General features: G+C 36.5%; 1 protein-coding gene across 2 annotated transcripts in view; it reads right to left on the bottom strand.

The window, feature by feature from the left end:
- Positions 1-443: 443 nt before the first annotated feature.
- Positions 444-18,181, bottom strand: part of ADAD1 (adenosine deaminase domain containing 1) — a gene marked incomplete at both ends in the record, with an annotated part of 32,853 nt that continues 15,115 nt past the window's right edge. For both annotated transcript variants that reach the window (XM_081135838.1, XM_081135839.1), the window contains 3 exons: positions 444-557; positions 10,493-10,625; positions 12,907-13,144. In XM_081135838.1, the coding sequence (XP_080991964.1) occupies positions 444-557; positions 10,493-10,625; positions 12,907-13,144 (485 nt within the window). The remainder of the gene's footprint in view (positions 558-10,492; positions 10,626-12,906; positions 13,145-18,181) is intronic.

Here is an 18,181-nt window from a genome sequence, read left to right as displayed (position 1 = left end):
GTCTGTTGAATTAATCAACAGGTGAGTAAAAATTATTATTTGTATTCTTGGATTCTAATTTTTAATTAAAAAAAATAAGTGAGATGCCAAGACACAATGTTGAGTATCTTTTGCTGTACGGATAGCTCTAAAACAAAAACTTAGAATGAATTTCCTGTTAAACTACAAAAAGGGTAATGGCTTTATAATGTTTGTAAAAATAAATACAAAATGGCTGCATAATGAATAAGGTAGTTATTTTTCCCAAAAATAAAACTTCAAAACCCTAATGCTTCAATGTACTTGGACACGAGTATTTACAAATTTTCAACAATCTCTAAACAGTGCTGTTGCAAGATTCTGATTTTGAAAGCTGAAAATCACCAATATGTATATTTTTAATTTACTAGTCAAAACACACCAAAAAAAGAAAAGATTTTTAATGTGACAATGGATTGCCTAATTCACATACTAAATTGCTCTATACAGGGAGATTTCACAATCCAGGTGCCATAGCCATGCTGCTGTAAGTAGGATTTCAACAAAGTTTTAGCTTCTTGATAGGATCCAGACAAGCACTATAGAAAGAAAACAAATTGAATTATAGAACAATGGCAGAATTTGGCTTATGAAAAGTAAGTAGCCCTAATCTTGTCTCTTTAGTTTGACATTTTAAAAATTAAAATATTTTTGAATGACTGTTTTTTCCCCTCAGTATTAGTTTTGAAACTAAAAATTTTCCTTTCCAACAGTCCTAAAAGAATTTTTTTCTTTAACATTTTAAATTAAGGGAGTAATCATACTTATTACAGAAAACTTGTGAAATAGATAAAAACATAAAGAAGAAAATTAAAATCACCTATAATCCTTAAACTATAGATAACCACCATTAATATTTTGATTTTTTTTAAATAAATGAACAGATAAATGAGCTTAAAATAAAGCTTTATTGAGGTACAATTTACATACCATAAATTCACCCATGTAACTATACAGTTTGATGTTTTTTAGTAAATTTTTATATAGGTGTGCAACCACAGTCCAGTTGGTAAGACAATTCCATCACCTGTAAAGAGTTCTATTTGTAATCAGTTTGTAGCTCTGGCCCCAGCCCTGGGAACCACAAATCTACTGTCTCTAAAGTTTTGTTTTTTCTAGAAATTTCATAAAAATTGATGAACATTAATATGTATTCTTGTGTCAGACTTCTTTCAGTTAGCATGTTTTCAGATTCACTCATGTTGCTTTATGTAACAGTAGTTCCCTTTTTTTGCTGATCAGCATTCATCATATGGGTATATCTATCACATTACTCATGCATTCACCAGCTGGTGAACATCTGGAGTGTTTCCAGTTTGGGGCTATTATGAATAACGCTGTTGTAAACATTTATGTTTGAGTCTTGTGAGGACATGTTTATGTTTCGTCACGATAGATACCAGTGGAAGCGCTGGTCACATGGTAAATATATGTTTTCCACTGTAAGAAATTGCCAAGCTGTTTTCCCCAATGATCATACCATTTATGTTCCTGCCAGCTGTGCAGGAGCTCTCCAGTTTCTCCATGACACCTGTAGAGTCAGTCTTTAGGATTTTAGTGGGCGTGCAGCAGTATCTCACTGGGCTTCAATTTTTGCATTACCCTAATGACTAATAAGGCTGAGCATCTTTTATGTCTATTAGCCCTGTGGATGTATTATTTGCCACTTTTAAAAATTGGGTTGTTTGCCCTCTTAATACTGAGTTGTAAGAGTTCATAATATATTCTAGATCCAAGACCTCAGATTTGCAATTTTTTTTTTCCAGTCCGTGCTTGTATTTTTGTTTTGTTTTTTCCTTATTTTTATTGTTGAAACTACTGTAAATGTCCCTGTTTTTTCCCCTCTGATCCCTTCATCCAGCCCCCGTGATGACTTTTGAAACCGAGTTTTAAATTTTGAAGTCTAAATAACCTTTTTTTTCTCTTTCATTTATGGGTTGTGTGCTTTTGGTGTCATGTCTAAGGAAAACTTCCCTAATCTAAGAAGATAAATATTTTCTCATGTTTTCCTTGGAAGTTTCATAGTTTTAGCTCGTTTAGATCTATGATCAATTTTGAGGTTCTTTTTCTGCATGACTAGTATAAGTCTAAATTAATTTTTTTTTGTTTTGCCCATGGATATTCCACCATCCCAGCACCATGTGTCCAAAGACTATTCTTTCTCCCATTAAACTACCTTGGCACCACTGTACAAAATCAATTGACCATAAGTGTGTGGATTTATTCTGTTCCATCAACCTACTTGTCTCTATATCAATACACTGTCTTGATTACTGTGCCTTTATAACAGATTTTGAAACGAGGTAGGATAAGTCTACCAATTTTATTCTTTTTAAAGAATTGTTTTAGTTCTTCTATATCCTTTGGATTTACACATCAATTTTAGAATCAGCTTGCCAATTTCTACACAAAAGCCTGCTGCATTTTTTATGGAGTGTGCATTGAATTCAAGGATTAATTTGGACAGAACTGACATCCTAGCAATAATGTGTTTTCCAATCCATGAAATGGTACATCTCTCCATTTATTTAGGTCTTCTTTAATCTCTCTCAGCAATATTTTATTTTCAGTGTACAGGTCTTGCACTTCTATTGTTAAATTTATTCCTAAGTATTTTTTTATGCTACTGTGTATTTTGGAGTATTATTCCATATATATATATACACACACACACAATGTATTTTTCTATATTGTTCTTATACTGTATGCTGAATTCACACATGTAGATATTTGTTTTTGGTAAGTTCCATAAGATATTTTACATACAAGATTACATCATTTAGACAGTTTTTCTTCTTCCTTCACAGTCTTGGAAGCCTTTTACTTCTTTTTCTTGCCTTAACATGACTAATGTCGAACAGACATGGTGAGATGTGTCATTCTTGCTTTCTTCCCCAACATTGGGGGCAAGAGAGAGGAAGAGTAATCAATCTTTCACCATTAAGTGTGATGTCAATGGTAGGTTTTTAGTTAATGCCCTTTATCAAGATGAGGAAGTTTACTTTTTTCTTATTTGTTCAGTGTTTTTATTGTAATTAGGTGTTAGATTTTGTCAAGTACATTTTGTCCATCTTTTGAGATAATTATGTGGGCTTTGAACTTTAATTTATTCATATAATGTATTACATCAAATGATTTTCTGATATTATATCAACCTTGCAATCCTGGAATAAACTTCCTTGGTCAAGGTGTATAATCCTTTATATGTTGCTGGATTTGTTTTGTCAAGGTCTTAAGAATTTCTGCATTTATGTTCCTGAGACAATGGCCTTATAAAGTGAGCTGTGTCCTATAAAATAAAGGAAGCACTCTCTCTTCCTTTATTGTATGAAGAATTTGTATAGGATTTGTATTATTTTTTGCTTATGTTTGATAAAATCACCAGTGAAGCCATATCTGCTTTACTTTAGGGAAAGAATTTTAATTAGCAATTCAATTTCTTTAGTTCAATACAGATATTCTATTTACTCAGGTTTTGTAATTTGTGTTTTTCTAAGAATATATCCATTTATCTAACTTGTTTAATTTGTTGACAAAAAGTTGTGCATAATATTCCCTTATAATTATTTTAGCCCTTTGGGGTCTATAGTGGATGACCCTTCTTTTCATTCCAGATTTTGATCATTAGTGTTATCTTAATTTTTTTTCTCAGCTAGCCTAAAGGATTATCAATTTTGTTTACTTTTTTCAATGAGCCAACTTTTTGATTTTTTATGATTTTTTCTGTTTCCTATTTCATTGATTTCCATCCTGTTCTGTATTATTTCCTCCCTCTTACTTTTGATTTGCTCTCTTTCTACGCCTTAAGGTGAAACCTCAAATAACTGATTTCATGAATCTCTTCTTTTCTAATTTAAAGCTATAAATTTCTCTCTAAGCACTTCTTTGACTATATTCCATAAGTTTTAATATTGTATTTTCATTTTGCCTCAGTTCAAGCTATTTCTTAATTTCCCTTACAATTTCTTCCAACTCGTGGGTAATTCAGAGGTTAATTTCCAAATGAATAACGATTTCTGTTGTTACACCCATATACATACACAGTTGTTACATGTTCCTCGTGTATTATTAACCTTTCACCATTTTGCTCTGTCTCTAGTAATATTTCTCATCTTAATGTATATTTGGTTTGATATTAACACAGACACCCCCACTCTCTTATTGCTACTCTTAGCATGATATGTCATTTTTTCATCACTTTCCATCTAGTACTTGTATCTTTGAATTTAATGTGTCTCTTACAGACAGCACACAGTTAGATCTTGTTTTTTTACCCAATCTGACAACCTCTGCTTTTTCTGGAGCATTTAGCCTGCTCAAAATTAATGTAATTATTGATATAGTTAATTTATGTCTGCCATTTCATGATGTATTTTCCAGGTTTCATGTCTTTTATTTCTCTGCTCCCTCTTTACTGCTTTGTCGTCTTTTAAAAAATACATTTTTATTACATGGACCTGGAAAACAAGTAGTATTCAGTATCTGGACCTGTTCAGAACCAGTTTGTATTAATTATTCTTTTTCATGAGTATAGGTTTCACTTTCCTGAGTTGTTTACATATTCAATAATTTTTGTTTGAAATTTAGACTGTTTGTTCAAAATATTACAGATGTCCCCTCTTCTCCCCACTGACCCCTTCCATCCCGCACCCACCTCCCTCCCCAGTCCCTCACCACACCATTGTCTGTGTCCTTGGGTTAAGCATATATGCATATAAATTCTTTGGTTAATCTGTCCCAACCTACCACCTTCCCTCTGAGATTCGTCAGTCTGATCCATGCTTCCACGTCACTGAATCTATTTTGTTATCAGTTTATTAAGTTCTTTAGATTCCACATATAAGTAAGATCATGTGATGTTTGTCTTTCTCTGCCTGGTTTATTTCGCTTAGCATAACATTCTCCAGGTCCATCCATGCTGTCGCAAAAGGGTACGAGATCCTCCTTTAGAGCTATGTAGTATTCCATGGTGTAAATGCCCCACAGCTTTTTTATCCACTCATCTACTATGGGCACTTGGGCTGTTTCCAGACCTTAGCTACTGTAAATTGCGCTGCTATGAGCATATGGGTGCATCTATTCTTTCTGATTGTTTCAGGATTCTTAGGATATATTCCTAGAAGTGGGATCACTGGGTCAAATGGCAGTTCCATTTTTAATTTCTTGAGGAACCTCCATGCTGTTTTCCATAGTGGTTGCACCAGTCTACATTCCCACCAGCAGTGTACCAGGGTCCCCCTTTTCTCTACATCCTTGCCAGCACGTATCATTTGTTGATTTGTTGATTGTAGCCATTCTGACAGGTGTGAAGTGATACCTCATTGTGGTTTTAATTTGCATCTCTAATGATTAGCAACGTTGAGCATTTTTTCATATGTCTCTTAGCCATCTGTATGTACTCTTTGGAGAAGTGTCAGGTCCTTTGCCCATTTTTCAATTGGATTGTCTTCCTTTTGTTGAGTTGTATGAGTTCTTTATACACTTTGGAAATTAGCCCCCTTTAAATATACTATAGCAACTTCAAATTCTGCTTCATTTTGCAAAGGTTTTTTTTTTTTTTAAATAGCTTGCTTAAATTGTGGAATCTGTTTTTCCCACAGTGTGCAGCTGCTGTTGTCTCTTCCATTTTTTTATTCTTATTTTTATGTCTTAACCTGGTTTCCTAGTGGTTACCCTGTACCTGCATACCTCAGTGATAAGCCAATGTTTTCAGCAGACGTTGCACTCAAAACCTCAAATCTGCGAGGCCTCCACATCTTCTGATCCACGTGTGTGCAGTGGGAGAAGTATATTTACTGTAGCAGCTGGTTCTCCATCACAGTTTCACTCTTCACCAGCTCCTCCTGGGTCTCCCTGCATCTCCCTGAGCATGGTGTAGTTTCTCAGTCAGCCAGGAAGAGATGAAGAGTTTATCTCAGGGCTTCCACGGCTCCTTCACTTCCAAAATCTACCCAAGTCACTAGCTGGTCCACCACTTGCCCCAACCAGGACTGCACCCCTGAGCCAGCAAAGTTACTGACTTTCCCATTTGTTTCCTACCAGTCTGGGCACTTTTAGCTGACAAAACCCCAAATCAAGACTACCGCCTCTAGCAGCAAGCCTACTATGTTCGGTGGCATCCTCCCTCCAGTAAAACTACAGTTCCTGCCATTCAAAGTAGCAGAGGGGAAGAAGAGGAAATGGAAACAGCTTTTGGCAAAGAAGCACAAACCCCTGTTGTTCTGATCCAGAGTTCTAGTGGTTTTTCAAGAACATGCACTTTTCAGTGTTTTCTGCCTTTAGTCAGCTTCCAAAGTTGTGAAAAGATTGTTTTTTACTATTTTTCCTAGTTTTATACTTGTTTGTACAGAGATGATTTGCAACCTCTTTATGCCGCCAAACCAGAAAATGACCAGATGAGCTCTTATACTTAAAAATATGTGTACATACACACAAACCTGTAGTTAACATCATTGCTTTACAGATAGGGATTATACAGTTTGAGCATTACGATATTGGTGCAATTAGAGATGCTCACAAAACACTGTATCATTACTGAAACTGAAAGATGATCAGAAACAATTTATATATTTAATAACTTGATAACATGGATGTCATATTATGAGAACATGGCTTGTCATATTATGTCGAATGAAAAAAGCAGATTAAAAAAGATCATTATCCAGGATGATCTTAACATTTCATTCATTCATTTCATTCATTCATTCATTCATTCATTCATTCATTCATTCCTCACCTGAGGATATTTTTTCTATTGCTTTTCACAGACAGTGGAAGGGGGAGGGGGCGAGAGAAAGAGAAACATCGATGTGAGAGACATGCGCTCAAGCATGCTGACAAGAGCCAGAGATTGAGCCTGCAACTGAGATACATGCGCTTTGGCCAGAACTGAACCCCAGACCCTTCAGTCTGAGGGCCGATGCTCTAACCACTGAGGCAAACCAGCTAGGGCAATCTTAACATTTTAAAATTATGCATGCCCCCAAATTTACGTGTATGACAAGAAACAAATATGATGCTTACATTTCAAGATTATTATATTTGACTAGTAGATGAGATTACAAGTAGTATTTTTCCTCTGTACTTTAAAAAAAAAATTACCAAATTCTCTACTTAAACATTCATTCATTATGTAATACTAAAAAAAGATTAATTTTTGTTTTTTAAATCTTCACCTGAGGACATGCTTATTGATTTTAGACAGAGGGGAAGGGAGAGAAAGAGAGAGAAACATCGATATGAGAGAGAAGCATCTATCGGCTGCCTCCCATACGCATCCTGACTAGAGATCAAAATCGCAACCCAGGTATGTGCCCTGACACATAAGGGAATTGAAACCGAAACCTTTCAGTGTATGGGATGACACTCCAACCAGAGGAGACACACCAGCCAGAGCAAAAGAATAAATTTAAATACTTAAATTTATCTTTATTGTTGAAAGTATTACAGATGTCCCATTTTTTCCCCCATTGACTCCCTCCACCTCAATTCCGCCCCCTCCCCAGGCCTTCACCCCATTATTGACTGTGTCCATGGCTTATGCATACATGCATATAACTTCTTTGGTTAATCTCTTCCCACCCCCCACCCTCCTTCCCTCTTCCGTCTGAGATATGACCATCTGTTGCATGCTTCAATGTCTCTGGGTCTATTCTGTTTGTCAGATTCTTTTGTTCATTAGCTTCTTCTTAAAGAAGACCCTTCAACACTGTAGTACTGGTTTGGTGGTGATGAACTCCTTTAACTTTTTTTATCTGTGAACCTCTTTATCTGACCTTCAATTCTAAATGATAGCTTTGCTGGGTAGAGTAATCTTGGTTGTAGGTTCTTGATTTTCAGCACTTTAAATAATTCTTGCCACTCCCTTCTGACCTGCAAGGTTTCTGTTGAGAAATCAGCTGACAGTCCTATGAGTGCTCCCTTTTCTCTTGCTGCTTTTAAGATTCTCTCTTTGTCTTTAACCTTTGGCATTTTAATTATGATGTGTCTTGCTGTGGGCCTCTTTGGGTTCCTCTTGTTTGGGACCCTCTGTGCTTCCTAGACTTGTAAGTCTATTTCTTTCACCAGTTAGGGGAAGTTTTCTGTCATTTTTTTCAAATAGGTTTTCAATTTCTTGCTCTCTTTCTTCTCCTTCTGCACCCCCATAATGCAAATGTTGGGCTACTTGAAGTTGTCCCAGGGACTCCTTACACTATCTTCATATTTCTGGATTCTTTTTTCTTTTTGCTCTTCTGGTTGGGTGTGTTTTCCTTCCTCATATTCCAAATCGCTGATTTGATTCTTGGCATCCTCTACTCTACTGTAGATTCCCTGTAAATTATTCATTTCAGTTCATGCAGCCTTCATTTCTGATTGGTACTTTATTATGTCATTGATGATCTCGCTAGTTTCCTTAATAGTCTTACTAAGATCCTTGAGCATCCTTATAACCATTATTTTGAATTCTGTGTCTAATAGCTTGCTTGGCTCCATTTCATTTAGTTCTTTTTCTGGAGATTTCTTCTGTTCTTTCCTTTGTGACATGTTTTTTGTGTGTCTGCATTTTGGCTGTTTCTTGGTGTTTCTTCCTATGTATAAGGAAGAGCTGCTATGTCTCCTGGAATTAGTAAAGTGGCTTTGTGTAGATGATGTCCTGTAGGGTCCAGTGGCTCAGCCTTCCCAGTCACCTGAGCTGGGTCTTCTAGGTGCTGCCCTGTGTGAGCTGTGTGCACTGTCCTGTTGTAGTTGAGCTTTGGTTGCTATTGGCGTCACTGAGAAGAACTGACCCCTAGGCCAATTGGCTGTGAGAACCAGCTGCAGCTGCAGCTGCAGCTGGAGAGCTGCTGTGCTGGAGACACCCCTATGGATCAGGATTTACTTCAGTGGAGCTTTGGTGTTCGCCGAGTCCGCCCCTTGAGTGTGTCACTCGTGGATGTGGTAGGGTTATAATCCAGCGTGGTCAAAGCTGACTCTTGGGTGCAGTATCTCCAGGGCCTCCCAGGAGGTGCAAAGTCAGCCTCTGCCAGTGCCTTGCCCTGGGCCACCCAGCATGAGGTACACAGCAAACAGTAAATGGCCACTACTTGTACTGGGCTCGGAGGTGCCCAGGAGTGGTGGAACCTATGAACCAATGCAGGTTGCTGCTAGTGCCAGGCCTGGGGCCACTTATCAAGAAGTATGGGGCACACTGAGGCCAGCTGCTGCCTGTTTGAGAGATTTTAGGAAAGTCCTAAGCATGAGAATAGAGAGGCCACTTGCATAGAAAAGCCACTGGAAATGGCTTGAATGAGCTTGCAAGTAGGGAGGGGCACGGTCTCCTGGAATCAGCAGGGTGGGGTGAAAGGTGTGAGTCAGGTGCTGGTGATTCAAATATGGTGCCTGCCTGCTGGCTCTGTGGGGGGAGGGCTCGTCAAAGGAACAATGGCCTCTGCCAGCTCTTCCGTCTGGGAGAAAGCTGCCCCTCCTGCTCTCGCCCTGATTTCAGGCATGTTAGCTCCTCCTCGAATATCCCAGGTTCCTTTCAAGCTGCTGCCCAGTGCTGGAGCTTAGAGGGAGCATGTCTGAGTACGTCCGTGCACAGACCCTTTAAGAGGAGCTGCCTGGGACTCCACCAGTCTCCACTCACTCAGCCACAACCCCCCCTCCCCCCGGTTTTTATAGCCTGAAGTTGTGGGGACTTCTCTTCCCAGCACAGGAACCCTGGGCTGGGGGGCCTGATGTGGGGCTGAGACTCCTCACTCCTCTGGGAAACTTTCACTGCCGAGATATCCCTCCCAGTTTTAAACCACAACACCGGGTGTGGGACCGCAGCTGTGTCTCCTAGATTCAGCCCCGTGTCTCCGCCCCTCCTATGGGTCTTGATGCTTCTTCAGTTCCCTAGTTGTAGGATTTCTGTTCAGCTAGATTTCAGGAGGTTCTGAGTGATGGTTGTTCTGTATTTTAGTTGTAATTTTGATGTGGTTGTGGGAGGCAGTGGGTACTGTGGTTACCTATGCTGCCATCTTGTTGTCTCCCTCCCAAGAATAAATATTTTTAAAGAAAGAAGAAGGTTATCTACATCATCTACTTATTCAGGCCCAAATCACATGCTGAAATTAAATCTATTTCACACTATTAAAACAGAAAAATTAATTTGTTTGTCTATCTTAATGTATTATTTTAGAATAATTAACTTTTCTAGTTAGCACAGTTAATATTATGTACAAAAGAAGCTTTGTTTCCATTTGTTTCTCTGAGCATCACAGCAAGTTTGAGTAATGTTGTCAAAGTTCACACCATACAAAGCATATACACCATGGCTACTAAGCAACAACACTTATTTACATATCCAGTCTCTGGAATGTTTATTTAAAAATTAAGTTTACTACTACATGGCAATATCCTATATTCAGGAACTATTCAACCAATTTTTGCTAAGTATCATCATAAAATTACTACACTATTTTTGTCTTAAATTATATTCTCATGATCAACTGCATTCCTTTTAAGGACTTACCTTAGCTGCATGATATGTACTAGCTTCAAGTACATCGTCTTTCTTAGCTTCACCGGCAAGCAGGTTAAATCGACTTAGCATTGCAGCCTTACACAGCCGACTTGCCATGGATACACCACTTTTAAATGGGGAGCTGAGACAGAAAGAAAGCAGTTTCTAATCATTATTCAACAATTTGTGCTGGCAACTGTACGTATTAAAATCAACACAGAATCAACAGGTACTTATCTCAATTATGTGCAATGCATATAGTAAAACTTTTTATATAAAGATATTTGCTGCCTGGCCAGGCATGGCTCAGAGGTTGAGGGTCAACCTAGAATCCAGGCGATTGGGGTTTGATTCCCAGTCAGGGCACATGCCCGGGTTGTGGCCTCGATCCCCAGTCGGGGGCAGGCAGGAGGCAGCCGATCAATGACTCTCTCATCATTGATGTTTCTATCTCTCTCTCTCCCTCTCCTTTCCTCTCTCTGAAACCAATAAAGATATATTTTTTAAAAAAAAGAATAAAAATATTTGGAATATTTAATTACTTTCTGAAGTTAATTTCTTTAATGAAATTACATTTTAAGTTATAGTTTTGCATTAAAATTAAAGAAGAAGGTGGATATTTGGAAAAACTGTATTGCTTAAAGTAAAATTAACCTATGGTGATCCAAATTAAAACAGTGGTTCTACTAGGAACTGAGTAGAAGAGGGCACAAAAATACTTTCTGGGATAAAAATGTCCTGCATTTTGACTGGGGTGATGGTTACACAGTTATGTACATATATCAAAATTCATGAAACTGTCCAGTGCATTTCACTGTATTTAAATTTTAACTCACTAAAAAAGTAAAATATACACACCAGCCTCCTGATCCTCCATATATATGTGCATGTATGTACATGTAGATATGTATTTTTCTAAGTTTTTAATAAAAGTGGGTCCACATATCATGAACTTTTTTGCCACTGAAAATCCTTCCCTTCATTTTATCTTCTCATTACTTGCTCTTGTGATAATTATAAAAATTGCCCAAATCCTTCATTTCTCCATTTCCATGCTCTTAACAATATTATTTTTCAGACTGACATGTCAAGAAGGGGTGTATGATTTTCTCTCCCCTTGAATCTGGGTTAGCTTTGTGACTTGATTTGGTAAACAGAATAGATCATGTGCCTTTTCTAAGCCAGCGCCTCAGAAAGCTTTGTGTTCTCACTCTTAGGACTCTGTCGTCTGCCATGCAAGTCTGCTGGGACTAGTCTACTAGAGGCTGAAAGAATCTAGGGACCAGAGCCCATTTGTCCCTCGAAGATCTGCCAAGTTGACCTTCAATTAACCTAGAGCTGACCCTAGACACTTGGGGGAGCACAACCAAATCAGCTCAGTTGACCTAATGACTTGTGAGCAGTAATAAATAGTTGTTTTAAGCCACTAAGGCTTGAGATAGTTTATATGCAGCAATAGTTAACGTACACTCATATGTATAAAAGCTACTGATCTCTCTATATGAATTTTCCACCATGGTTTTTGTTCTGGTAGTTTTCAGACGACTCTCTTGGGCTTTTCAGGTGTAAAATGATACCACATGCAAAGAGTAGTAATTTTACCTCCTTTTTTCTAGTAATTTGTCTCATTTCTTTCTCTTGTCCAACAGCATTCAGTGTTAAATAACAGTAAACAATCATGTTTGTCCAGATGTCAGTGAAAATGCCTCTGAAATTTCATCATCAATTGTGATGATACTTTTGGATTCATAAAGATACATTTGATTCTTAACAAAAATATCTATTCCTGTTTTACTGAATATCTTTATCTAGAATAGTTGTAGAGCTGTATTATATTCCTTCTAAGAATTTATAGAGATGTGATGTTTTTCCCTAGATCAATTAATCTGACAAAATACATTAATAAGAGTTTCTAACCTGGTGTTATTTTTATTATGTTACTACCCACACATTCCTACAATACCAATTGGTATTGTTGTATAAAATACATTATTGTTTTAATGTACTGCTTGATTCTGCTTCCTAATATTTTATTTAGCAATTTTGTTTGGATGTAAAAGTGAACTTGGTCTGTAACTTTTGGGGGGGAAGAGCAGCAATCTTCTATCATATTAAGTATCAATGATACATTTGACTAATAAAAGCATTTGGATGTTTTCCATCTTTTTAGATAATATTGAAATTTTCTGCTATTTAAAAGTTTATAAAATTCCTCTGAACCACCTCAGAATGGTGCTTTCTTTAAGGAAAGAGTTACGGCACCTTCCTGATAACTTTTTCATGAAAATAATCTATTTAGATTTTTCCTCTTTTGTACCAGTTTTAGAAATACTTTTTTCTAAGAAATTTATGCATTTCAAACTTGTATTAAAATGTATTTTTGTGAAAGTAATGTGGTTTTTGAAGAAATTAATTATGCTGACCTTTCAGTGATCTTCCCACTTAGGCCATCCACAATCTCCAAAGAAATGTCCCCTTGTGCCCAGTTCAGACTCAAGGACCTATAGTCCACGTCTGTTTGAAGCAGAAATGCGGAGGGCACTAAGCTAATGTGAGGTCGGTTAACCAAGTAAAACATGGGAAGTTTTGAAGTGAGTGCATCGTCAACACGTTGTTTGATAGCAATTTCTAAGCCTCTAGTATCACTGCAATTCCCATCACCTAGAAGGCAAAAAGAGAACAAATACTGTCAGCTTCAGAGACTACACCAAAAACAAACAAAAATAGAAAAACGACTAGAAAGAGTCTAACATCCATTCCCTTATCCTTTATCCTATAACCTTCCCTCATTCAATTCTACTCTTTGGCAGCTACTTCTGTATTCTTTCCCAGAACCAGGGCAAGGTAAGGACAATCAGGTCAGTCAGAATCTCTACTCAAAGAAGAATCTCCCTTCCCTATTTGGATGCCCTCCCTCCCTTCCTTCCTTCCTCTTGCCTTACTAATCTGGCTAGGACTTCCAGAACTGTGTTGAATAAGAGTGGTGAAAGTGGACATCCTTGTTTTGTTCCTGATCTTAGAGGAAAAGCTTTCAATTTTCTACCACTGAGTATATTAGCTGAGGGTTTATCACACATGGCCTTTATTATGTCAAGGTACTTTTCTTCTATTCCTATTTTATTGAGTGTCTTAATCATAAATGGATGTTGTATCTTATCAAATGCTTTCTTTGCATCTACTGACAAGATCATATTATTTTTATCCTTTCTTTTGTTAATGTGGTGTATTACACTGATTGATTTACGTATGTGACCCATCCTTGTGCCCCTGGAATAAACCCCACTTGATCGTGATGTATTATTTTTTTGATGTACTGCTATATTCGATTTGCTAGATATCTGAAAAGATGTTCAACCTCACTAGCAATTAGGGAAATGCAAATCAAAACTACAATGAGATACCACCTCACACCTGTTAGAGTTGCTGTTATCAACAAGACAAGCAATAACAAGTGATGGAGAGGTTGTGGAGAAAAGGGAACCCTCATTCGCTGCTGGTGGAAATGCAGACTGGTATAAACACTATGGAAAGCAGTCTGGCAATTCCTCAAAAAATTAAGACTAGCCCGGCTGGTGTCGCTCAGTGGTTGAGCATCAACCTATGATCCAGGAGATAGAGGTTCGATTCCTTCAACATCAAATTGTTTCACCAGATGTTTTAATGAGGTGATAAAAAATTTAATAGAAAAAAAACAAGCATATTAATATTTTATTAGAAATTTTACTTTCTCCCTTTATGTATGCTTTAACTATATCTGAAGTATGAGTTTGATTATATCTTAAGGCTAAATCTTTCTGAAAAATACATATTTCTCAAATCATGTCATATAATTGGAGAATTTTTATTTGATTTCTCCAAAATGATCTGAAATAACAACATGAAATTCAAAGGTTAAAGTCAAAGGTTAAGCTGGCCTGACCAGACAGCTTTTCATGTAGATAAGGTCTCAGGAGCCAAGTCTACCATCAAGTCTGAGCCAACAGATGCTGCTAAAGCAGCTAAGAAAAATTGCAGCTGCATGAACAAAAATACAGCATCTAGATCAAAGAATACAACACACCACGCACATGTCATTCCACACCCAGAACATTACAGCTAGTCTGAAGCATGACATTTTAACACCATCACCCATATATTACAGAACATCTGGAGAAAAAAATCATATTCCTGTGAAACACAAGGGATGTCTGGAAAGAAGACATAAAGGTGAGAAGCATCTAGTCTTGTATTCCTAATGCTCATCTGTCTTTTATGTGAACAGTGCCCCCTGACAGTTATATAACAGCAGACAGTAGGCAGCTCCATAAATACCCGACGGAAACGGATATAAAAGATTAGATAATCAGAGAACAGTAGCCATCAATCCTAGATGCACACTGGAATCTCTAGGAATTAGGAGAGTAATCCCAATGCCATCCCTGTATTATTCTAACAGCTTCCCAGGTGAGCCTAAAGTGCAGCAAGAAGAAAGTAATAGATAAAATTTATTTTTCAAGTGTTCTAGGCAGCAGAGTTACTATCAAGTAGAAAAATAAAAGCTCTTTTAAAAATAAAACATGCTGACTCAAAGCATTTATTCATGAAACATTTACTGACCTCCTAGTACAAACCAGACCAAGGTAAGTGTGGCAAAGCACCTGCCTTAAAGAATATAAAGTTTAACGGCAGTGAGATTCTAGTCGCTGGCTATGCTCAGATAAAGCTGTCAGAGCTCAATTTAATACAAGCAGGAAGCAGCATGAGAAGTTATGAAAACTGGATTTGTGTCCAGGCTCTGCTAATCTGCAAACTGAATGATTGGGGGTAAGTGTTTTAGTAACATTCTGAATCTCATATTACTAATCTGAAAAAAAGAAAAAGGAATGAATACCAAAATCTCTAAGGTTATCAAATGCTTCTTAAAAGTCCAGGGACTATGTTTAAAACAGATTCCTTCACTAGGAGGGAATCAGCATTTGGTATTCTCTACAGTCTAGTCCTACAATTCAAATCAGCATAGGAAAAGGACTCCTGGGTAGAAATAACCTCTGAACAAATATTCTTGAAGTATTTAGACAGAGGACCTTATCTTAATAGGACACCAAAGGTAAAATATACCTTTAAAAGCTTGAAAACTAATATAAATCCAAGTATTGTTTAATATCAAAGAAAAATAAAATTTTTCCATATTACCCTGTATTACTTTCTGTTCAAATAATAGTAAATGTCTTTTCAATGCAAACCTAAAACTTTTCTCTTAAAAACAAAAACAAAACAAAACTACCGTAAAATGGGAAAATGAACATCTGAGAACATAAAACCTGTTTCTGCAAACTTTTAAAAAAGTTAAATGGAGTCAAAATATAATGTTTCTCCATTTGTGACTGATCTATTAAATTAACTTAGATTTCTAAGAATCAAAATAAAGAACTGCAAAAGATTTTGTGAGACTTGAGAGAAAAGGGGACAAGGTCATTATCATAAAAAAATTAGACCTAATCTCTATTGTCACTTAATACAGAATTAAAGGAAAGCAAATTTCAATTCTAAATAAGGAAGGATTTTTTTAAAACAATAAATAGAATAAATTGTTTAAATCCTCCACTCCACACTACTGGATGGTTTTAAATTAGGGTTAGATGATCCTCTATCAGGAATGGCGTAAAAAGAGTTTGAGCATTAAGTGAGAAGCTGTACCAGAAGACTAACAAAATTCAATGAATTATGAAAATTATTTTAGCTGTCCAAATCACACTCTTTCAGTGTTCCAGCACTTTAAATGAGTATTTCTCAAAGTGAGCCATTCCCATCATCTGTATCAGAATCACCTGGTGACACTCTTATGCATGTACATTCCTGGCCTCAAAATTCCTATCTCCCACCTCACCTCCCCATAATGATCTTAAGAGGTCCAGAAATTGGAATTTTTTACAAATAACACAAAACATACTAAAATTGTTTACCAGACAGAACACCAGATTAGCTTTAGATGTGTTCTACAAAGATGCCAAAAAAGAGAGAAGCAATTTTATAAAGGCTTACAGTGTTTTAACTGCTACCTGGTGTTCCCCATCACTAGGTATAAAATGACAGTCAAAATGACAAGATCTACATTTTAAGCCTGTATTCCAAACCACTAACTAAATACAAAATAATTTTTTAAAAAAATCTATGTCCATCATCTTATGAAACTATATATAGTATGGAGTTACATCATACAAACAACACACTTTAAAATATCTTCACAAAAGTCAAAGAAAGCCTTAAGTGCCAAAGATGTGATCCTAGAGAAAGCACAGACATTTGTTAACTAACTTATAGACATTTATCAAGAACAAAATGAGCCTTTCCTGAAGGAGACTGACAATGTTTAAAGTGTTTGAGAAGCATATGAACTGACTAAAAGAAAACATGGTAAAGAAGAACTTTAGTAACCAAATTAAATCTAAGAAATGTATCACCTAGGAGAATACATATTTTGGGAAAGGCAGTTAGAACCACTTTTGAGGGTATGAATAACAGGCACTCTCATGAAAGTAACATGGCTAGTGGGAATGTGATCTGGGGGGTAACTTGGTAATATTTTCTAAAATCTCAGATGCATACATCCTTGACCTGCAATTCTTCTTCCAGGAATTCATCTTATAGCTATACTTTCACACTTGTGAATAACAAATGTAAAAAGGTCATGCATTGTAGCCATTTTTGTAGCTGTAAAAGATCAGAAACAATCTAACATTCCATGAACCTACAACTGGTTAAATAAGTTATAATACTCTTACACAAAGAAATACCTTACAGCCAGCCATGAGTAATAAATGAAGAAATTCTTTACATACTCATGTAAAAAATTCTAAGATACACTGCAAAATGAAAAAGATGCAGCAAAGTATAAATTGTATGATCCCATTTGTGTAAAATATAACAACAAAAAAGAAAGTATGCACTTATTTCCATAAGATTAACTATTATTTAGAAAGAAAAACAAGAAACGATGTAACAATACATCCTAGTAACAATAGGAGCCACAGAGTTAAATGGGTGTCTGGGCACTAGAATGGGAGGGAGGCTTCTCACTGAATATGAATACTCTTGCGAATCTTTTGAATTTTGAGCCAAGTAATATATTTCCTATACAAAGAAAATAAGCTTAATATCAGAACATGAAACAAATAACCATTTTCCTATTTACAATTTACTGAAGCCAAACCAACCAAAAATGGCAATAAAACACAATATCCTCTATATTCAACTGAAGTTCCTAAAGAAACGGGTACAAAATATGCACCACCAAAAAACAAAGATACTACCAAGGTGAAGATGGATATTAAACCTGCACATGTAATTGTTACCAAAATTTAACAGTAAGCAAAAAAGAGCCAAGTAATGGTAGTATTTAAATTGATTCAAAAGAATGCCTAAATCTTTGAAACAAATAGGACTTTATGAAAACTGCAGAAATGAGCCCCAAAATTGTCACTGAAATGTCTGGAAAACCATTCAAACATAAATACAACATTCTGTAATATCCCCCACCAAAGAAAGAAGTAATTTACTAACTCACCTTATTTTGTGTTCTACTTACTTCCTACTCAGAGGATCGAGATCATAACCAAATATATGAAAAAAGCAAAAGAGTAGGAAAGAACCAAAATGGGCATCGATGTCTTTCTTATTTTAGGGGTAACTAAATACAAGCTATTAGACTTGAGAAGTTCA

Source organism: Miniopterus schreibersii (genome assembly GCF_964146895.1).
Source record: "Miniopterus schreibersii genome assembly, chromosome: 4".
In the NCBI taxonomy this organism is placed as follows: Eukaryota; Metazoa; Chordata; class Mammalia; order Chiroptera; family Miniopteridae; genus Miniopterus; species Miniopterus schreibersii.
Note: the sequence above shows the minus strand (reverse complement) of the source record. Positions and strands in the feature narration are given on the sequence as shown.